This window comes from Neopsephotus bourkii, unplaced genomic scaffold (assembly GCF_033783945.1).
Source record: "Neopsephotus bourkii isolate Nb327-2 ecotype Australia unplaced genomic scaffold, CSIRO-AGI_Nbou_v1 NB_1184, whole genome shotgun sequence".
In the NCBI taxonomy this organism is placed as follows: Eukaryota; Metazoa; Chordata; class Aves; order Psittaciformes; family Psittacidae; genus Neopsephotus; species Neopsephotus bourkii.
The window spans coordinates 399,735-422,564 of NW_026901669.1; the positions used below are offsets into that span (position 1 = coordinate 399,735).

A 22,830-nucleotide genomic window follows, 5' to 3' on the forward strand; every position below is an offset into this window, starting at 1 on the left:
CAAAATCTTTTTTTCTGTTTGGCCTAGGTATCCGTCTATGCCATACCACAGCATATAAACCAAGTTGAATATGCCCTAAATACATCAGTGAAACTTCTGGAATTTTATCAAAAGTACTTTTTAATAAACTACCCTCTTGAAAAATTAGGTAAGTCCTTGTCATGTGAAAATTGCAAAATAAGGTTTCACCTAAATTAAAAAAAAAAAAAAAAAGTGGTAAATACAACCATTAAGTCATTCCCAAGCTGGATTTTTTTATATGCTTTTGACACTGAATTGCTTATAATTATACGTAACATCAAAGCAGTCCATGTAAATTTAACGTGATATGCCTTGGTAGGGAGATAGAGAATTCTCAATCTGTGAATCATGTTCACCAGTGCAAAATGTGCACCCTGACTTCTCTGCATATGTATTAGTTTGACTGGAAAGGAAGATAATGAAATGTAGTCCTCTAAACCTCTGCTTTCAGTAGGGGAGCCTCATTTCCTCATTAGATGTTAATGCAAGGTCTAAAGGCAAGATCTAAACTACTTAAGAGCAGTGCTACAGAAACATAGCTGTAAGTCTATGGGGCTTCTGTGCTGCTTGAGATATGAGCACATGTCCACACCACAGGATTTTAATAATGAAGTTTTCAGGGTTTATTGAATAGAACAGGTAGATCTGAAATACATAATTGCTCTAACTAGCAGTTTTCAAATGCTTTTCTCAAATCTTTTCCAGATTTGGTAGCAATTCCTGATTTTCAGTCTGGTGCAATGGAAAACTGGGGTTTGATCACCTTCCGAGAATCAGCACTCTTGTTTGACAGTCATACTTCTACAGCAAGGGATAAAAAGTCAGTAACTGCAGTGATAGCACATGAGCTTGCCCATCAGGTACTAGTCTGGGGAGGTCATTGTTTAAATGTGGTGCATTTTTTTTTTTTTTAAATGTAATTTTGTCCTTAAACTCACTCGTGTCCTCACTGTGACGGGGTTGTACATTGTGTCTGTTGGAAATATTTGTGGTTGTATTTTTTCTAGTACAGCAGGTGGGGTGCAGCTCTGCCTGAAGTACTTAGGGAGCCGTTCATGCAAAATTATTACTGTGGTTTTGACTGGACTTGATTTCGCTGCAATCGAAGGATAGAGAAAGTGTTACTGTACTAATCCAATTTTATTTATGAAAATAGAATAGTATTTTTGGTCTTTTGTAGTGGTTTGGCAATCTGGTAACTATGGAATGGTGGAATGATCTCTGGCTGAATGAGGGATTTGCCACTTTCATGGAGTACTTTGCCATGGAAGAGATTTTTCCAGAATTACATTCAGTAAGTACTTTCTGTAACTATATTCCCCATACCTTTGGTATGATCTATGTTTTAATGCTGCCTGTAAAGAACTGATATTTACGAACTATGCTGAAATTCCCTTTCAGCACCATTGAGGTTATACGTTATCTCCTCTGCTTTATAAATTTCATTATATTGGAAGTGGTTTGGGAGGTGGGCTTTGGGTATGCTGGTTTTGTGTTTGTGGTTTTTGTTTTGTTTGGTAGTAGTCTATATGCAGCTTTTGTGTTTTCTGTAGGTTAAAGTGTTCTGTGAAGGACAGCAGGTATTAAAACATGCAGATGTCTATATATCACATTATAACTTTTCTTTACACAGAAAGTCCAGGCATATAGTCGACCAAGTACTTTTTCTAGTGAACTACTAGGAAAGTAGTACCCTTCATTTCCTAGTAGACGTAAGAAGCAACAGAGCTTCAGGTTACTAAGTATTACTATGATAATTTCTGTCTTTCCATTGCAGTACTTGCTTCTGTCTGAATCAGTTCGGGATTCAGAAATCAGGGGTCTTGTATAAAAGTATCATATGGTCCCACCTAATGAATTCTGAAAGCATTGAGTTACACAAATAGTACAAAGCACTGCTCCCACACTGGCACTTGTGTTTGCAATGTGGCTGAAGGAAAGTATTGGGTACTAAGTGACCTAGCTTTTGAAACCCTGGAAAACTTGAAGGATTCAAGTTTGATCTTTTGCTCTGTACGGAATGGATACCAGCCACTGCTGTGAAGCATCTCTGTCACTGAACGAAGACAGAGAAACCAAGATTAGTGGAAGTAAAGGGAGGGAGCAGTGGGGAGACTAATTTTGCATCCTAGATAAGGGTATCTCCTAGGAGAGGAAGGCTCTGGAACCAGCTTCGAGGAGTGTTTATGATTTGCAGTTTTAATCATGGGATTAAAAACCTGACATGTACCATGTCCTGCTTGCTGGATTGTTTTCTTCTCAGCATTCTGAGTGTGACTTTTAGTTCTTAATTCATATTTGTTGCTGCATTAAGAAAATTGGGCTGCTAATTTGGTTTGGTAGAATTCTATTTTGGAACTGAGTGTTTAAAAAATTTTTCAGTTCGGGCTAGCTTGGTTGTTGAGTTTGATGCCCACTGAAAGTACGTTTGTGGGGTGCTTCTTGGGTGCATATGGGGTAACAGGAGGAGAGAAAACTAGACTAATGGTTTAACAAGAACAAATCTAATTCTTGCATACTTTGTTTTGAAAGATGCCTGACAAAGTGCCTTCACCAACATCTGATTTCTCCAGTTGGTGGTGCCAAAGATGTGTTTTGGTAAAAATAACAGAAACCCCAAATCATTCAGAACTTTTGCATTCAAGAAGAATGGCTTTAATATTTTAAACTTTAAAGTGTATCTTTATTGTGTCATACAGAACTCTCTGCTGTGTAGCGGTAACTGTATAGAGAACTGTTTGCTTAAGTCTCAGTGAAATTAAATGGACAAATAGCAGTGCAGTCAGCTTCTTTTGAGCATTTGGAGTTGCTGTGTTCTGTTAACAATGTATTCAATTGAAATATCTTAATTCTAGAAGAAAAGAAGATATTTTGTTACTAGGATCACTAGAAGAGATGTTCTTTACATTCTCACAAGTAACACAATAGTGAGGAATTTCACCAGACTTCATACCAAAGAGGTTATGATTTTGTATTCCCTGTTTCCTGTAAATGAACTGAAAACATTGGTGAGCCAAATCTGAAACTCGACACATACTTAGTAGGTAAATTTATTTTCACTAAGGCCAATGATGCATTTACCTGAAACAGGAGTTTAAGGGTTTGGATAATGATGCAAACTCAAGAGTGAGATTCCACTGCTGAAATGATTTTATAAATAGATTCATAACATTTTTTATTTTAAATACATTTTAAATGATTGATAATGATTTTATAAATAGATTTTATAAATGCTACCCTGACAAATTTTTTGCTACCTTCATTGACAGGAAGGTGAGCAATGGCTTGTTAAGCCAATGGGATAGCAATGCAGAGACAACTTTTACTGTTCTGCTCTATGGTCAAGCTTCTCAGACACTTAAAATTTTTCCTTTTTAGGATGAAGATTTCCTTGATTTGATTTTCAAGGCTATGATGAAGGATTCCTTGAATTCTTCACATCCAGTGTCCTCTGCTGTTCAGTCTTCAGAGCAAATTGAAGAAATGTTTGATGCACTTTCTTATATCAAGGTAACTTTAGAAATATTTTGAAATATTTGGGAAATGATTAGTATTGAAAACATGAGTAAGTAGGCATACACTGATAATTGTTTGGGGGTAATTTACACTTAGCACAAACAATGCAGGATCTCTCATCAGTGTTTCTGAGCATCTATGTAGCTTTTTAATTAGGTAAAGATTACGTGTTTTTTGTTCTTACTTAATATCCTTTTGCTTCATGCATGCTTCAGCAGAAAGTAGAATACTCATGAAGATGTGAGAGGGTTACCCAGCAAGTGAAACAAAATATCCAGTTAGATATATTTACTATTTTGATGGCAAACTGTAAGAAATGCTTATGAAAAGAGTAAAAACAAGGCTCTTACTTAAGCAATTGCTTTTTTTTATACTCTCCCTGCTTTTAAAAATCAGTACTTTGGAGACTTTCTGAGCTGTAGGCTTGCATCTGGAGTACAAAATTATTTCACTGCATATCCTGGTTGTCTGCAACTTGATTATTTCTAATGTCTAGTGAGGGTTGTGAGCTCCACAGTGCCTCACCTGAAAATGCATGAGAGAGCAAGTATCTGTATTTGCCCAGTTTTTACTCACATTGTCTCAAGTTTACATACTGTGTCACATAATTTTGATAGTGTTAGAAGAAAGCCTTTTATATTGTTTAGATTAGCTCCCCCCCCCCCCCCCGCTATCTGTCTATGCTTGCAATTTCATCTAATAAGAAACCATGGGAGCAGCTAGTACTTACTAGAAAATAATCAAATACTACACCTACCTCAGTGCAGTGCTGTTCCCACAGCTGTCTTGGTTTGTCTTCTCCAATTTCTTTTTGCAAGTCTTAACTGGTCAACATGATTTGACTGCCATCCTTGAGTAGTCTGAGACACAGTTGAGGAACCTGGTCTACTCAGGGCCGATGGGTCCACCTGTCCATCTTTGGTCACTATCAAAATGCACTTGTCCTTCTGCAGTCATCTGTAGATCTACTAAGTAGATTTCCTCTTTTCCCTGTGTTGTGGTTTAACCCCAGCCAGACAGCTTTCACTCACTCACTCCCCCCCCTTCTTGCTTTCCCCCTACTCCTGGAGGGACGGAGAGGAGAATCAAAAAGAATGCAAATCCCACTGGTTGAGATAAGAACAGTTTAGCAACTAAGGTATAACACAAATCACTACTGCTACCACCAATAATAGTAATGATAAATGAAATAACAACGGAAGAGAATACAACACCTCATCACCAGGCGACCAGTAACTCGCCCCCCCCAGCCTGTCTCCAAGCACTGACCGATACCTCCTCCAACCCTGCAGTCCCCCTAGCCCTTCTGGGTAACTCCCAGTTCCCCCCTGGGCATGACGTGCTGTGGTATGGAATACCTCTTTGGTCAGTTTGGGTCAGGTGTCCTGTCTCTGCTTCCTCCCGGCTTCCCTCCTCCCTGGCAGAGCATGAGGCCCACAAAGTCCTTGGCCAAACCAAAACATCATTGTTTTCAGCTCTGTTCCCAGCCCGAAAGTCAAAACACAGCACTGCACCAGCTACCAAGAAGGAGAAAAATGACTGCTACTGCTAAACCCAGGACATTATCCACTCCTTATTCCATACCATTCATGTCATGCTCAGATCCTACATTTTCAATATACCATCACTCTTATCTAAGTGCACTCTTATCTTAGTCCATGGACCAGTCCCTATAAAGCTGCTGAGTCCATCTGGTCCATGATGTCAGGCTCCATCTCTTGTAACAGTCTTTCAGAGCAGGAGAGGCTGTGTGCAGTGTTCACACTCATGAATAACCTGGGCAATAGTGTCCATTGCTAAGTCCACCCCTCGATCATGAGTCCATCTCGATGTTGCATCTCTGCTCTGATGGCCTTAAGTGCCATGGGCCCACCAGGCTCAAAATAATTCACTGTCCCCTTCAGCAGTTTCTGCAGCTTGTTGCTGGGGACTCCATACAGCTGCCTTCCATCTCCAATGCTTCCAAAGCACTGGAGGGGCCCAGTGGACTAGATACTTGCCCATACTGTCCCACATGCCCTGCCACTCATGGCTGTCCAGCCTTGGGGGAAACCTCTTGGTCCTCCCATATCGTCGTCTAACCCCAGACAAGACCCAAACCCGACTCTGCTTAAATTTTGAGATCAGACAAAATGGTGGTGGGTAAAACACACTCTGTGTGTGTGCCAACATGGTGAACACCATCACAATCAGCAGGCAGGTCCCAAGGGTACCCAAAGGCCATTCAAAACCTTCAGAACTCTCAAGCGATGCTGCTGTACTTGTCACTGGGGCTGGTGTAGCTGCTGTGCTTGCCGGCTCTCCCACCACCAGCTTCTCTTTTCCTGAGTCCAGCTCTTCCTCCTCTGCCTTGCTGGGAAATGCTGCGGGGTCTCCTGCGTCCTCCTGGGGCTCGGCGGGCGGCTTCCGGGGAATGCTCTCGGCCGTCGCGGGGCTGAGCTCGGCCGCGGGGCTCGGCTCCTCTGCGGGGCTCGGCTCCTCCGCCGCCTTCTCCCGCTGCTCGGCAGCCGCCTCCTCCCGCTCCTCGACCGCCCCGACCTCCTCCACCGGCAGCCGCTCCCTGCCGGCCTCCGGCCCCGCTCCCGCTTGGTCCCCGGGGCCGCTCTCCCGGGCCGCTTCAGCAGCCGCCGGCTCCCGGGGCCGCCCCCCCTCGGCTCCCCAGAGCCTCACGCAGACGGAGGCGAGGGCGAGGGCCAGGACGGTGAGGAGCAGCCGGACGGCCAGGGACCAGTCCACGGCCACGTCCGTCCCGCCCTGCTGCTGGAGCCCGCCCGTATTACAAGTCATTGCCATAAAGTACAGTGAGACAGGAACCTTAGCCCAAGCCCCACACTTGATAAACACTAACACAGCAAATACCGGCTCTAAGTAAGTTACAACATTCTGAAGCTGTGAGATCAAGAGGAACAACTCTGAGAGCCAATAAATCAGCATTGTGACGAGTGACTATTAATCCGGTCAGATCTGTCGTTATCTCAACCCCTTCGTGCCCCACCTTAGGTGCCAAAAAGAACTGTCATGGTTTAACCCTAACCAGACAGCTTGTCCACTCACTACCCCCTCTTCTTGCCCTCCCCTATTCTTGGAGGGACGGAGAGGAGAATCAAAAAGAATGCAACTCCCATGGGTTGAGATAAGAACAGTTTAGTAACTAAGGTATAACACAGAATCACTACTGCTACCACCAATAATAGTAATGATAAAGGAAATAACAAGGAAAGAGAATACAACACCTCATCACCAGGCGACCAGTAACTCGCTCCCCCAGCCCGACCAAGCACCGACCGATACCTCCTCCAACCCTGCAGTCCCCCTAGCCCTTCTGGGTAACTCCCAGTTCCCCCCTGGGCATGATGTGCTCTGGTATGGAATACCTCTTTGGTCAGTTTGGGTCAGGTGTCCTGTCTCTGCTTCCTCCTGGCTTCCCCCCTCCCTGGCAGAGCATGAGGCCCACAAAGTCCTTGGCCAAACCAAAACATCATTGTTTTCAGCTCTGTTCCCAGCCCGAAAGTCAAAACACAGCACTGCACCAGCTACCAAGAAGGAGAAAAATGACTGCTAGTGCTAAACCCAGGACACCCTGTATTTTTAGCTTTTTGATACAACTGCAAATCATATGACTGTTAAATACCATCTCACAAGTGCAGTTCTGTACCGTACAGAAGAGTATTTCTAATGAAACATGGCAGCCAGCAGAGACCAGTAGGAAGGCAATATTTCTGTGATGATACCAACTAGAAAAATTTTCAAGCTGTATCAGCATTTTTTGTAAGTGTATTTGGACTTTATGAAATACTAAAAGAAATATTTTTACAAGGCATCTGAGTGTTAATGTAATTATTCAAATGATATCATTTGGCGTAAAATCTGCCAGCTACTGAGTTATTCCTGTACTGTGAAAAAGCATATGCCTCAACAAATTCTATACCTTTAATTTACCAATTCTTTTCCTTTTCTTTCTTTTTTTTTTCTTTTTCTTTTTTTTCCCCTCCCTGAAGGGCGCTTCACTTCTTTTGATGCTGAAGCACTATCTCACTAAGGATGTTTTCCAAGCTGGAATTGAGGTATACTTGCATAATCACAAGTATGGATGTGCCCAGAATGATGACTTGTGGGACAGCATTAATGAGGTATCCATCTTTGATATGCTGTTCTTGTTTGTTGTAAATTTGATTTATTTCTTGGTTTGTGAAAGAAATAAGATAATAGATCATAGGGAAATACTCTGCAAATTCTTGCTTATCATAGTCAAAAGTTCTGTCATACAGATATGGATATTTCTGTAGCTTTTAGGACCCCACTGAGTGTCATCCCCCCCAAAAAAAACCACTGGAAGTGGGAATGCACTATCATGCATATCCACATGGTGTATACATCACTATGTACATATTCTTTCTCGAGTTGCATTGTCAGTGTATTAAGACCAGAATAAAGATATCTCAAAAGCAGGGCAAAACTTTACTTTCCAATAATCCAACTTCTGTAGAGGTCTTGGGATACACTGTACTAGTGTAACTTCATTTCAGTGACAGAACTGATTCAAGAAGCATGGCTGGGGTTGTAGGAAAACCGAGTGTGGGGGGCAGTTTAGTTCAGCAGCTCTCAAATGGTAAGGTAGGCATTAAAGTGGGTGTGAGGGCAGAGACTGAGGGCAGAGACTGAGGGCACAAGAAACCAATGGCACAGGCAGGAGAGAGCGAGAGTTTGCAAGCCTCTGGAAGCCAGGGAGAGTAGGGACAAGAGGGTGCATGTGGAGGAGGAGAGAGAGACAGCATAAGGGAGAAGGGGAGGAAGAGGGGTGGAGTGGGAGAAGTGGAATGGATAGAGCACTGGGGTGGGGGGTGAAAGGGAAAATGTGTCTGAGTGAGAGTGCAAGAAAGGGACTGATCCCAACAAGAAAGAGCTGATGAGTATCACCAAGGGAATGTCAAGATAGTTGTGTAAGAGAAGGAAACATATTTCCCTGTGAGTGTGTGTACTGCATAGTGTGCATAAAAGTCTCAGAAATATATGTGAGGTTTCCCTGCAGAAGCTGAGTCCTAAGCAGAATACTAACTTAATATTTAGTTTTGGTTCTTCACATCTACCTCATGATATTTGAAATTCTGCAGAATGGAAAACTATTACTTATTCCCATATGTCACAAGTGGCTGTGTGTGTTCAGTCATACAGTCACTAGTTTGTCAGCTAGTGAGGGATTATCAGTGATATCAGACTGTGACTCTCTTATGACAGAGAAGTCTTCTAGTTTGTATAGTGATATTTTTTTAAATAGACTTTTCTTTTTTCAACTTCTGCAAAATGGAGCCTTCTGACCATACAACTTCAGTCTTGTATACATAGAAAACATACCTCAGGGAGATGGTATTATCTATACAGAGTGGCTGAAGAGACCACACACATGCTTACATTAATTAAATGTGAGGACTTAACTGCTACTGGCTGCAGTGTTTAACTGTTACTAGAGCACAAGAAAAGTGTCATTCTCACAACTTTAAATTACTTGCTTAGTCTGTCTCCCTGGCTCAGAAAGAAGGGGTTTTTTATCATAACTCTACTCTTTGCCCATGGGCCAAGGTCAGCTTTTCTGCAAACTCAGCAGACCTCTTTCTCCAGTCTTTTGGAACCTCAGTCATCTTTTAAGAGTCAAAAATAATAGCTACTAACTGTGGGATTGCTTCACCCACCTGTAATAGTATTGCTAAGTGAATTGCATCCAACCAATTTAGTAACATCTAACATCAGAACTCATTTCTTGTGTATTTCTTGTTTTAATGACAAATAACCATTTCTATTTAGTGCAAATTTAATAGTTGCCAAAATCCTGCTGACACCAAGTATTCAACAGCATTACCTGCCAGAAATTGCCCTTCTGCGTGGAGGAGCCCACTAACTGGTCCTTTAGATGTTTTCTGATGCTCCTTAAGATGTTTACCTTTTCTCCTATGTCCATTTCTGGTTGCACCTAATTTTGTGCCTGAGCCTTTGGTTTGTTTTGCGGAGTTTTTTTGCACGTAGGTGGTAATGCTGTTGATTTTGTATTTTCATGTGGCCTACATTTTTGTACACTTCCATATTCCCTTTTTGGATTAGAATTATTTCAGTAGATCAAGCTTCAAGTTTACTCATGTCTCTATACAGATTAAACATAAATCTTTCTGCCAGTCTTTAGGTGGCTCACAGTGTTACACTGGAAGACTAAGATGAGAAACAGGCAAGTTGACAAAATGCAAATGTTAGACTTCATTAGTTTCCTGATCTTTTAACATTCCTCCTGGGTTTGAGTTTTTTTGTGGGGTTTTGTTTGTTTGTTTGGTTTTGGCTTGCTGGCATTGATCTTATAGATTTCCTGGTGTTTTCAAAGTGTAACAGGAAAGAAAGAAAAGATAGTGGCAAAAGGAAGTGATAGCATGCATCAGGGCTTCGTGGTGGATTTGCTGAAGGATTGCATGAAGTACCATTGTGAGTATCACAATGACAGCTTGTGATAACAAGACAGAGGAAAAGGCCAGGCTGGATGTGTTTGTGGGTAAAACCTGATCTAGTTGAAGATGTCCCTGCTTATTGAAGGGTGGGTTGACCTGTGAAGGTCCCTTCCAACCCAAACTGTTCTATGAAAAGGATTTAGCGAACAGTGGTTTTCTGGGAATAGATAAAAAGTTAAAAAAATATGTAGGCTGCAAATTCTATAAACTTTAAACTTCTGATAGAGAATTGTTTCCCTTGAATTGAAACAGCTATGTAAAGTTCATGGTCATTCTCTGCATAAATAGTGTAGTATTTTCCCAAGAGGTTAAACTGTACATGTTGCTGTTGGCTTGAAGAGAGAACAGTTGACAGTAGGATGCTGCTGAGGTAAACTAGAAAAAGACACAGTATAGGTTGGTATAAGTTAAATGTGAATTGAATAATGATATATTAATTTTCTTCTGTTCCTGATAGCTCAACCTAAAACATATTTTTGTAAGTTAGAGGACATACTGCTTTTCAGGTTGGATGATCATCTTGGCTAATAAAAAAGCAGTGATACATAGACATTATAAAGTATTTGTCCTTCAGTGGGGATGTTTTAGTACAAACAGTTCCTGACAGATTAGAAGAGGTTGAAGGTTAAGCTATACAAAGGCTGGTCAGTGGGAGGAAAGAAAAAAAGGAGATAAAGGGTATGCTGTTTTTGTTGTACAAACTACTTTGCTTTAATTCAATTTGTAATGTTAATTTCAGAATTAAAAGATCTTGAATCCAAAACACCCATATAATATCAGAATACCAATATGGAAACACAAAAGGGTAGGAGGGAACTTGGGAGCTTACCATAACTTCCTTTTCTGTAACATTTTCTTCTTCACTCTCATGACACACTGGTTCAGCATACCTAATGTTTCCAATCTGTCTTTTCACTGATCAGCTAGGATTCCCTCAATTTAAGAATATAAAACCCAGCTGCTCCCCTAAATCATTGCTTAGAAAAGTTGCAAGCTCAGTGTCAAAGTGCTTGCTTACAGATACAGAACCACAATACTACGTACTTGGCAAGTTAAAGAGGAAGGTTTAGGAACGTTCTCCATTTGCTATTTTCTTGTTATTTTATGATTGTTTTGTACAGATTACCAATGGAACACTAGATGTAAAAAAGTTGATGAAAACTTGGATCGTGCAGAAAGGATTTCCTTTAGTCACTGTTGTCCGAAAGGGAAAGATTATTTCTGTAAAACAAGAGAAATATTTGTACCTCATGGAACCAGAAAACTGGACGCCAGATGCAAGGTTATTGCCTTCTTAATACTTTTTATCTGTTAAAATCTACCTATAGATATCTTTCCTGTATCTTGTACATATTTCTCACTTATATTCATACGTTCTAGTATTTTTTTTTGAAGGCAGGTAGTAATAGAAAAGTGGCACACATTCACACATCTAGTATTTTAATACCATAAGGCAGATTCCACAGGTAAAGCTTTCTTTTAATTTCAGAAAATTTTTATGTGGATAATAGGAAGCTGAAGAAAGGCAGGTTGCAGAAGTTACAGATGCATGTTTTACTTAAGAGCCTTTACTCCTTCCTGCCAAAATTTAGCGTGTATCTTGGAATGTTAATGGAATGTTAATGTTAATGAAAATGTTAATGTTAATGGAAATGGAATGTATATGTTAATGGAAAGTTGAGAAGCTAGAGTTACTTTCTTCACTTAAAATCGTTAAGACGGCAGTAATGCATGACAGCACATGGCTAAATATATGAGAGACAATATCCATGGTACCAAAGCCTAAAAGGAAGTACATATGCAAATGGTGAGAAAGAAAAATTGTGGCAGTTGCTAATTATAAGAATGAATTCATGCAAATACATCTTATATTATGAACCTTACTGAACTAACCAAAATATGAACATTTGAATCCTTTTGAGATTCTGGTGTTCTTATTCAGTTGTTTGAAGTCTTAACAGGAACTGAGTCCTTTCCATTGTCTTAAAGAGTCAGGCCATGAAAGGATTTGTCTTATGAAATATTGATGTCACGGGGTTTTGTTTTATTTTTGTTGTATGGAGGAAGGAAAATAATGTGTGATTGAAAGGTAAAAGAAGAAGGAAAGGATCATTAGGCTTAATTGTTCTTTTGTTTCTAGTCGATGTCAATTTGGGGAATGCATAAAAAGCTTTTGAAGAAGAGTGCTCTGTGTGAGCTATTACACAGAAGGGGTACTTGTCAAAATTGGAATATGTGCATATTGCATATGTGCAACTTATTTCATCTCCCTCAAAGTGGTGTTTTCTCTAAACAGTTAAGAGTCCTTATCATCATTATAAGCAACCATAGCACTTACTCTTCCAGCCTGGCATTCACTTGGGACAGTCCTTGTGGTATGCAGTCACTTTTGGTTTCTATTCCTATGATTTGGAATTTGAGTCTTCTATGTGACTCAATACAAATTGTTTTAAAAAATAATTAATTTAAATTTTCAGGAAGACAGAACATTTGACTGAGGTGAAAATAATACTGCTAATACAGCCAGAGATTTCCTGTCCATATGACAATAGCATAAGGGTAATGGCTTGAAGCTAAAGGAGGGTAGGTTCAGACCATATATAGAGGAGAAATCTTTTACAAGGAGGGTGATGGAACAATGCCACATGTTGTCCCTGGGAAGTTATGGATGCTGCATCCCTGAAAACATTCGCAGTCTGGTTGGGCAGGGCTCTGAGCAACCTGGTCTAGTTGTGTATTGCAGTACGGGTGGACTTAGGTGACCTTTAAAGGTCCCTTCCAACTCCAACCATTCTGTGATTCTGTGGAAATTTCACACTTCTCAATGTTGTAGGAATAAACAAATAATTACTATACATTTATTTTCATATTCTGATTGCATGAATGAGATTTAAGCTATTATTTTACACAGCATGCTGTGGTTCTATTACCATTCATCATAGAATCATAGAATAGTTAGGGTTGGAAAGGACCTTAAGATCATCTAGTTCCACCCCCCCCACCATGAAATAGTAATTTTAATATATTAAAATGCTTAATTAAAAAAAAATCAACCAAACAAAAACACCCTTCAAGACAAGAATAATATATGTGTAATATGTAAGTAAACATTTGCTTTTCTTTGCAGTTATCTGTGGCATATTCCTCTCACCTACATAACTAGTAGCTGTAACTTCACCCATTGTACTAATGCATATTTATTGGACCAGAAGTCAGGTATGTCTCCAAGCTTCAGTAGCAAGTTACGTAAGTATTATAGATTACTGATGTTTCTGAGCGCACAGTTCAGTGAGATGTGAAGATGAAGCCGTATGTAGTACAAAATAATTGCAGAGATCTGGAGTCAGCCACTACTATTGGTGTCATCATTAGAAAGTTGGTTCCCTATAGCATTATATGTACAAGTAAATGGCAGCAAGTGGAGCAGAAGCACAAGATTGAAATTTGTAAAAACCTGTACTTTTTTTCCTCCAAATGCACGTATAAAATCTCTGAAACTGCATGTCCTTCAGAGAGCAGGTAATGCAAGAGCTGCTCTGCGAGTGAGCCGAAATGTGAGGAAGTCACTTTCCACTGAAATATTACTTCCTTGCCTTAATAGTACAAGAAAATGCTGCATCTGGATCAGATTTAAGTTTTTGAGGGATGATGTAGAACTTTTCACACAAAACTGTTTCACACAAAGCTGCTTAATTGGATGTGGGTTTGATCTTACCAGAATACCAAAGTAGCCTTATTTCATAATTTTTGTTTCACCTTAAATGGTTCTGTTGATGGTCGCATGTTCATTGTATTAGTACCTCACTCACTGCAGAAAGTTGGATGTGGGGGATATAAGAGTAGGAGATTTTACAAAAGTGTTTTAGGTAGAATATTTACTAAATTTCAAACGCATTGTAGGTGCTGTGGTAATTGACCTTTTTGGCATTAGTTCAACTGAAATGAAGAACTTTTTCCCAAAGCCTGGCTTCTTCTATCTAGTTGACTTTGAAACTAGAGTTGGCCTTGCATCTAATTAATGCCCTCTCTTTGTATATACCTGAAAGTATGCAGAGAAAAGATGGGGTTTGAAAAGAGGACTTGACAGAAGAGGAAAAATTAACTGCATAGATAAATCTTGGTGCAGATTGGAATACTATTCATTCAGTCAGATGTAGGAAAGAGGAAGAACTACAGCCTGGAATTTTGGAGCCTTCTCATGGAACCTTTGTACTGACTATTCCTTCTTCATAGTAGGGGAACTAGTGGGTGGAAAAGGATTTATTTATTCTCTGGAACCAGTCTACTTCATAGAGTTGGATTTGAACAAACAGTTGCTAAGTGTTTGTTTCTGCTGCTGATTGTCTATCTATTAGCTATCATTGAACTTCCAGAAGAGGTGGAATGGATAAAATTCAATGTGGACATGAACGGCTATTACATAGTACACTATGGTGAAGACTGGAAAACACTTATTGATCTTTTGAAAAAAAACCATACTGCTTTGAGTCCTAAAGACAGAGCCAATTTAATCAACAATATCTTCAACCTTGCAGGGTAAGACTTTTATATTGGAAAACAGTTGATCTGTGTTTAAAGATTTTTCCAAGTCAAATAAGATCAGACTTAGATTGTGGAAAGACTGCTTCAGGGGAGTTTTAATTTAGTCTTTATTAGCCAGTTGAAACTGTTCACTCTTCACTATTCCTTTTTAATTATTTCACAGATGTTTCTGTAGTGGTGTTTCATGTTATCTCCCTGTTCTTTATAGCAGCATCCATTTATTTGCATCACAAAAAGCCACATGATAGCTGCCATTTCAGAAAGATGGTTTTCTTTAGTGTCTGATAATCTGCCTAGCAGGCTGTTTTCCTGTACTCTGTCAATGAGTGCTTCACTTTAGACAAGTAAGCTATTTGCCTGTCAAATTTTCACTGGCTCCCTCTCTCCTCTTACACCACTGCCATCAGAGCTGGTGAGATACAGCATTCTGGATGACCTCTTTGACAGCTGCTTCCTGTATCAGAATACCCTTGTTTATGATAAACATTTTTAAACATCGTTTTGTTAATTAAAGGCAAATTTGGCCATTGTTGCTTTGTTCAGATCTTACTGATGCTGTCATATAAAAATCACTAAATCCAAAGTGTTTCTTTTTGTTAATCTTTCTGTTCCCCAGTCCCTCTGTTAGTGTGATGGGAGAGCATCACTTCTGATCAAGTTTCAGGGAGGGCTTTTGTTTTGGAAGTCATTTTAATGTTTGTATTTATTGACCTATAGTCTAGGAAAAGAGTCTCTGGAAAAGGCCTTTGAGCTCATTGATTACCTTAACAAAGAGAGCAGCACTGCGCCACTCACTCAAGCTTTGTTTCAGCTGAGTCTTATATACAACCTTTTAGAGAAAAAGGGTGAACAACAGCTGGCAGCACGCCTCATGGTATGTCTTAGTATTCTGTAAATCAGATTTGAAATAATTACCTGTAATGTTCTTGATAGTTACATTATCTTTTTTAAGTGTTGACAGTTGAGTATTTAGTAATCTCACTAAATTGGATGGGGATTTTAGATAGTATTTAGTAATCTCACTAAAATGGATGGGGATTTTAGATAGTTGCCAGTATTGCCTGCTTTCCTTAAGTCTTTTGTTAAGGGTAATTAGTGAGTGCTTAGGGAAAATTATAAAAACCAAAAACTTCTTACTATGTTATTTTTCCTTATTTAGTATTTATTCAAATATTTGAGAGATATGCTGTGATAAACAGACCAAGCTGTGGTTTGCAATGCAGTGTCTATGAGGTAATATTTAAGTTAAAGTGTTTTACCTGAGATGTAGTAGCTGGTGGGTACCTAGCTGTGTTTTTGGCAAGGTAGAAGACTACAAACACGAACAGTGTTCAGCCTACAGGTAAAGGCTTGTTGGTTTGTTTGTGCTAAACTAAGGTGTATTAACTGTCACCTGGCAGGCTTAGAGGCTTTTTTTTTTTTTTTTTTAAACTAATTTTGTGTGTATATATAGAGATAATTTTGTAATATGTATATCTAGGAAATCCTCTTGGGAAGAACTAGCTATTGCTAATGATTTTTTATCCTTTAGCACAGAATAGAGCGCCTGCTTGGAGAAAAAATTGATCAACAGAGTTGGACAGATGATGGGGTCTTGTCTCAACGAGAGCTCCGGTCAACGCTGCTAGCTTTTGCCTGCACCCATGATATAAGAAACTGTAGAACAACTGCCAGTGAAATGTTTGAGAAGTGGGTGAACTCTAATGGAACAATGAGGTACCGCAAAAACTGCGTTTCCAATTCTTTTATCTACCTGTTTCCTGTTACCTTGCCACCATTTTTTCTGGGTGGGTGGGTAAACAAACAAAACAATAATAAATACAAAAAAAGTAAAAGAAACTCCAACCACACCACCAACTAAGCATGGATGATAAGCATTTCATTCTTTTACTGTTTTTTATGTAGAAGAAGTTGCTATTTCAAGATGAGAGGGAGTACTGTGCTAGAATTTGATTTTGTCTGCAGACTTACTAATTGCTTCCATCTGCATTTCCTGCACGCTCAATAATTGCTTAATAGCAACATCAGAGCATACCTTTTAATCCTGCAGAATTCATTCTGCTCCGGATTCATGTGCATTTTGAACCACAGAAAATTACTCAGATTTTTGTACAATTTACTGTGCTTTCACATGACTAAAATGATTTGCTTTTTTTCCCAGTGACTTAAGGTATTAGACTGTCATGAGTTTAGTCCACCAAACTTACAATTGCTCAAGAGAGAGGCATCTCTTTCAAGCTGATATTTTCATTTTGTGACTTTTCTTCCTTTTGTTCTCAGATGAGCATTTTTATGTCCCCCCTTTTGTTTCTTTGCTTGTTTTTTTTTGTTTTGTTTTGTTGTATTTCTTTTTTTTTCCCTGTAGCTTGCCTAGTGATGTTATGAAAGCCATATTTACAGCTGGAGCCAAATCTAGTGATGGCTGGGACTTCCTCCTAAAGATGTACTCCTCTTCAGTTTCTGAAGCAGAGAAAAGTAAAATGATTGAAGCCCTGGCCAGCACAGAAGATGTCAGAAAGCTAATCTGGTATGAAGGAGCAAAAAAAGTAGCTGTGTAAACTAAAAGTGTTAAAAATCTTCTATGAAAAAATGTATTGCCTTTTTTGTATTGTTGAAAATGTTTCTGATTGCTAATGAAAATCTATTCACATATTTTGTACAGCCTTAAATAAATTATTTTTAAGTGAGAAGTATCAGCTTCTTCAGGATTATGTAACAGAACAGCTTAAAAAGACAGATTCTGAATATTTATAAAGAGAAAACAGTTTAACTTCAAGGCTTTGTGCTACTGGTAACAGAAAATTGCAGATTTTGTGGTGAAGGTAACAAAATTGCAGGTTGCTTTATGGAGTCGTAAAAGATTGGTGTATCTTTATAACAAAGATAATAACTAGTTTGGGGTTTGGTTTTTTTTTTTTGGGGGGTTGTTTTTTTTGTTTGTTTTAGTTGTTTGGGGTTTGTTGGTGGTTGCTTTTGGTTTTGTTTTTTTCCATTTTCTTTCTTTCCTTGGGTGAAATTTTGACCTTACAGTATGCTCCAACACCACTCCGTAGACCAAATTTCAGTTCTGCATGAAGGACACCAGGGCTGTCCTGCTAGGTGATTTGTGCTACAGCTTTCTTCTCTGTTGTCTTTTATGCATTGTTAGAATTTGCTTCACCTTTTCCAAGAACAATGAAAATTCAGTTACTTGGCTTAGAGCTAATATCTCGCTGGTACTTGGAAACTAATGTGAAGTAAATACAGTGGTTATTAAATGGAGCATTGGCGTGTTCTAGATGCCAAAAGTTCTTTGTTATTTGGTCTATTATATAATCTTTTCCATGTAATTTAGGAGTCTCAGGAGAATTGTGAAGATTTGAACAGATGTTTTTACCTGTCCCTTTTCATATGCTTTGTCTTTTAGGTTAATGCAGAACAGCCTTGAAGGAGAAGTCATCAGGACACAGGAGCTTTCACACATCATAGCAACTGTTAGCCAGAGTTTACCTGGATATTTGTTGGCTTGGGACTTTGTCAAAGAGAACTGGGAAAAGCTTACACGAAAGTAAGGCTTTTGATGTAGCTGAAACTTCACACTTACAATGGCAAAAGCACCTGTTTGTTTCTTTCAAGCACAATAATAAATAGTTGGTTTCATATGAGATGATTTGTATTAAAATTTTAACCCGTTTAAAAATCTTATTTTACAAAAATTACATGGAACATAAACTTTGAAGTATCACCAGTAGCTGATGGGATTTTGTAGACTTGTAGAGCTTCATAGTGATTCTGAAAAATCTTGATTTGGATTTCTGTTAAAAAGGATACTGTCTTTAAGATGATTACCACAGATTCAGGGTATTTATATGGATCAAATGCATTCAAAATCTGACCCAGGGAATTCATTCAGATTTATATTTTTTCCCCCTTTTTACAGCAGGCACAAATCCAAATAACCAATAAATACTGCTTGCTTTAGAAATACATGTTCTCCTTAACAGGCCTTGAAAGGTATCCAGCAGGACAGCTAGCTTGCATGTCTCCAAAAAGCCAACAGTTCATGGAAAACTGTATTTCTAAATCCTCGTATTGATTTGGAACAGTTTCACATTGCTAAAAAAAGCTTCTTATACATGAAAATTTCTGCTCTAGCAAGCTGTTATTCATACAATCATAGAATCATAGAATAGTTAGGGTTGGAAAGGACCTTAAGATCATCAAGTTCCAACCCCCCTGCCATGGGCAGGGACAACTCGCTCTAAACCATATCACCCAAGGCCTCTTCCAACCTGGCCTTGAACACTGCCAGGGATGGAGCATTCACAACCTCCTTGGGCAACCTATTCCAATATTACAAAATTACTTTGCTTGAAATGAAACCTGGTTGCAGATTCAATTACTGTATAGTTTTGAATACATGCCACAAATAAAGGTATTTGTATTCGGTGTGTGGTGTCCTCAGTTCTCTACTGTTTAAACTGTGATATAAGTTTGAAAATTTTCCATGTTTAGAGGGATTAGGGTACTAGGAGTCTTGGAGTTCTAAGACTTGTATGTCTTAATAAATTAGATCTGTAAACTTGAATTCAAGTCCTTTTAATGATTTCCAACTATTGAAAAGGTAGAAATAAGAATGTGCACATGTATACTGAACTTGCATCTTGAAGTGGCTCTTAGTTAAAAATAACTTCTGTTTTTATTTCAGGTTTCACCTAGGCTCATACACTATCCAGAATATCATTAGCTGGTCGACTTCTCAGTTTGCAACAAAGGCACACTTGATTGAGGTTGGTGGCTTAATCTACCAGAAAGGGATCTTTCCTTAGTTCTAATGCTGTTTTCATTTACTTGAGGGAAGAAGAAAACACATGTAATTTCTGTCCTTGAGGTCCTTTTGCTAGGATATACATCTCTTGCTTTCCCTACTTCACACACAGCAAACATGGCAAATACATACAAATACTTCACAACATGGCAAATACATACATGAACGTATTGAAGATCACATACTCAGTATGTGGCACAGTTGCATATAGAACTGAATCCAGTTACCTGTTTAAATTGTTTTGTTTTCCTGTTAACTGTAATAACACTGTCTCCCAAAATAATTATTCAGTCTAAATAGAATTTTGGTCTAGATTTTGTGAAGAAGCTATGGAATCTCTGGAATGTGATGCAGTGCCACAAAACCTGAATTTGCTGTAACACTCCCACAGAGCTATTGTAGGGGTTGAGTATCAGTTAAAAGCCAGTCAATAGCCGTAAGAAATTAGAAATCTAACAAGTTAATGTATCAAGCTTATGGCTTAGTCCAATATTATCATTCAGGTAATTTTGTAGAGGTAATCGTTCAGAGTTTGATCTATAGTATTATAATTGTTAGCATTGATAATTATGAGTGGGTATGAGGTTCATTCCAAGGCACTGAAGAGGATTGCTTGCAATGAGTTGTCACAGAACAAGACTCCTGTTCCAGAATTTTTGAGTGCTCTGTGATTATAAGTGAATGTCTGTTTATTGGTGAAATACCTTAGTGAAACCAAACTAATTACTGTTGCAGTTCTCATGAAAAATGCTTTCCTTGCATTTTGGGAACTCCTTTGAGAGGTTTGCTTACTGCATAGATAAAAGTGATTCTCAGGGATTTCCTGCCTTTGTTTCTGAATATGTTTGTGTGGGCAGTGTTGATTATAAGGAAGATGTTCTTTTTCTTTCTTTTCTCTTGCTATGCAGGTGAAGTCATTTTTTGAGTCAAAATCAGAGCAGAGTTCTCAACTGCATTCTGTAAAAGAGGCAATCGACACAATTCAGCTCAACATCCAGTGGATGGAGAGGAACTTAGCAATGCTGCAAGAACTACTGTAGTATATAATGCTGTGGTGTGTCAGCCCTTTTGAAGCTCTATGGGCAGTTGCTGTATTTCTTTTGCAAAAGCCCTGGTTAAACCAGGCATCACTGCAACACTGCACTATTAAAGAGTCTAGATAGCTCAGGGCATGCCGCAGATCTTTATTTTCCTTGGAACATTAATGAGCAAGATGTATTTATTCTGAAACTGTTTTCATCTATAGACAAAATATCTGCACAAATGATTTAATATAATTTTATATTTGAAACATATGCTCTTCCATTTGGAGCTGTGCTGTGCTTCCTTAGCAGAGGGTTAATACTGACAGAAAGAAAGAATGAGTTACCATGAACTGTTATTTCTTTGCAGATTGCTTCTTGAGCTGTAGATTTTTATAATGTTAAACTGTAGGTGGTTTCCACATTTGTACATAGAAGCTGTTATGAAACAAAATCATACTTCAGATGTATAAGTAATAGTTGATCTTATAAAGTACTCCAGTTTGAGGTGAAATTAAATAAGGTTCTGATTTAAGTTTGGATTTTTTATTTTCACAGTAGTCTTTAGGAAATGGTAATATCTCATGCTGGTAGTATACACTTTGATGTATGAAGTGGCTGGGTGGTAGTGTGGAAAAGAAAAACCAGATAGCAAAACCAACTGTTAGAGAGATGGGATTTCCAGAAACGCTGATGTGACTGGAACTTTTACTCTGAATTTATTAGACTTTTGTTTTTTCCTTGTCTAATAACTCACATATCACAGTATACTTCATGAACTTTGCTAACTCTTTCTGACATCACCTTTAGGAAATCTTTTCATTTAGATTTTAGTGATTTGTTCTACTGTTGTGGAAAACCTTGTGAGACAAATCTCCAAAATCTTCTAAAGAAAATGATCCAAAACATGAATGTGCTACATTAAAAAGGTGAAATACCTACTGTGCAATATGCATCTGTGTCAAAATCAGTGAAAAAGGCATTTTTGAGGTATAGCATATACATATACAACACATGCAAGTGTAAACATACCTTTTTATCTGGAGATTTGTTCTTACTTATTTCATTACTAATACACCTTTTGTGGATTCATGCAAGCGGATTCAGGACTATTGTTGTCTTATCGTTGTCCAGTTATGTGGTCAGTTATAAACTAGAATGAAAGCACTAACAACTAGAAGTTGTACTGTTTTAATTAAGCTAATTTCAGCTACACTTAATTCTGAAGAGTACTTTGAATTAAAGTTAAATTAATGGACTTAAAAATTTGTCACAGTGGAACTTAAATTGAATGCTTTAATTAATGAAACCGCAGCATTGTTTGTTAATTTGGTTAGCAAAAATTGTAAGCAATGACAGCTTAGGCATTAACATACTTCTCCCATTTTTTCCTGAATATCTGTGAAAAAATCCTGGAAAAGAAATTCCTATTTTTTCAGATCACATTAGAATTACAGATTTTTTAACCTTGAAATTATCTGAAAGAATGTTAGATCTTAATAGTGTATAGACCCTTGTTTGCTCAAAAGGCCCAGAAATGAGTAATTTTTACACGCACTGAAAAAGGAACTGGCAGTATTGTCCTGGGTTTAGCAGTATGTAAGTATGTAAGCAGACACAGTATGAACACTGAAAATAAATGGTACTTCCTTGAAAGTGATGGAATTAGAATTGTAATTAATTATGTTCTGGGAATCTTTGTACTGCTGTGTGTTACAGCTTCATTTCCTTGTTTATTTAAAATCTTTGGAATCTCTAAAGAATCACGAGTTCCATCTTTGCATATTTGTGCATAAATATGTCATCTCTCTTTCTAGTTACGTCTTCATTTTAAATGAGAAGTCAGTGGTAAACTTTTTCTCTCTCTTCTATCCCAAGTACTTTACCTCATCCCTAACTGCATTACTGAGGCATAATGGAAACTGTGGAAGATCCTGTCTTCTATCCTGATTTTGTTGTGGGGATTTAAAAAAATTACTATTTTGCTCAAATGCTTTAATGACTATTATGAAAGCTGAGTTTTGGACAAGAATCTTTACCAAGAAACTCTGGAAAGCTGGGGAAGTTGTGGAGGCATTGTTGAATAATGTTTCAGTTTACTGTTTGTTGCATATGCATACTTTTGGTTCGTCAGGTATAGAGATTTTAACAAGTCTTTTTTTGGCATGGAATCTCTGACCCTATTAAAAACTGTGCTGGAGTCCTTCTTCCATGAGAAATGTTTAATTATACTCCTCCCATTCCCAGTAAACTACGAACCGATGAAGACTGGAATGTCTTAAGATACGGTGCGGGGCAGCCAGCCTTTAATGATGAGGCTCCATTTTATACATGGTCTTAGCATAGAGTGAGGGTCAGGAAAAGGGTTAGGATTCAATGCAAGACAAATTATATAGCCCCAGTACTACAAAAACTGCAAAAAGGCTGCCAAGGAACG

At 38.5% G+C, this 22,830-nt stretch overlaps 1 protein-coding gene and 1 long non-coding RNA gene across 7 annotated transcripts in view; one reads left to right on the top strand and one right to left on the bottom strand.

The window, feature by feature from the left end:
* Window positions 1-20,538, top strand: part of LNPEP (leucyl and cystinyl aminopeptidase) — a 48,115-nt gene extending 27,577 nt beyond the window's left edge. For 4 of the 6 annotated variants that reach the window (XM_061364057.1, XM_061364059.1, XM_061364056.1 and 1 more), the window contains 14 exons: window positions 28-148; window positions 727-881; window positions 1,202-1,315; window positions 3,400-3,531; window positions 7,536-7,667; window positions 11,144-11,304; window positions 13,150-13,238; window positions 14,378-14,558; window positions 15,282-15,438; window positions 16,096-16,280; window positions 16,930-17,091; window positions 17,971-18,111; window positions 19,252-19,333; window positions 20,280-20,538. In XM_061364057.1, the coding sequence (XP_061220041.1) occupies window positions 28-148; window positions 727-881; window positions 1,202-1,315; window positions 3,400-3,531; window positions 7,536-7,667; window positions 11,144-11,304; window positions 13,150-13,238; window positions 14,378-14,558; window positions 15,282-15,438; window positions 16,096-16,280; window positions 16,930-17,091; window positions 17,971-18,111; window positions 19,252-19,333; window positions 20,280-20,411 (1,944 nt within the window). In that variant the 3' untranslated portion in view covers window positions 20,412-20,538. The remainder of the gene's footprint in view (window positions 1-27; window positions 149-726; window positions 882-1,201; window positions 1,316-3,399; window positions 3,532-7,535; window positions 7,668-11,143; window positions 11,305-13,149; window positions 13,239-14,377; window positions 14,559-15,281; window positions 15,439-16,095; window positions 16,281-16,929; window positions 17,092-17,970; window positions 18,112-19,251; window positions 19,334-20,279) is intronic. The other 2 variants (XM_061364061.1, XM_061364060.1) reach the window with 2 other exon arrangements.
* Window positions 20,539-21,450: 912 nt separating this feature from the next.
* Window positions 21,451-22,100, bottom strand: LOC133218038 (uncharacterized). The gene is made up of 2 exons (XR_009727039.1): window positions 22,022-22,100; window positions 21,451-21,976 (listed from the first exon to the last, which is right to left on the bottom strand). It is a non-coding gene; the product is annotated as an uncharacterized LOC133218038 (long non-coding RNA).
* Window positions 22,101-22,830: the final 730 nt, after the last annotated feature.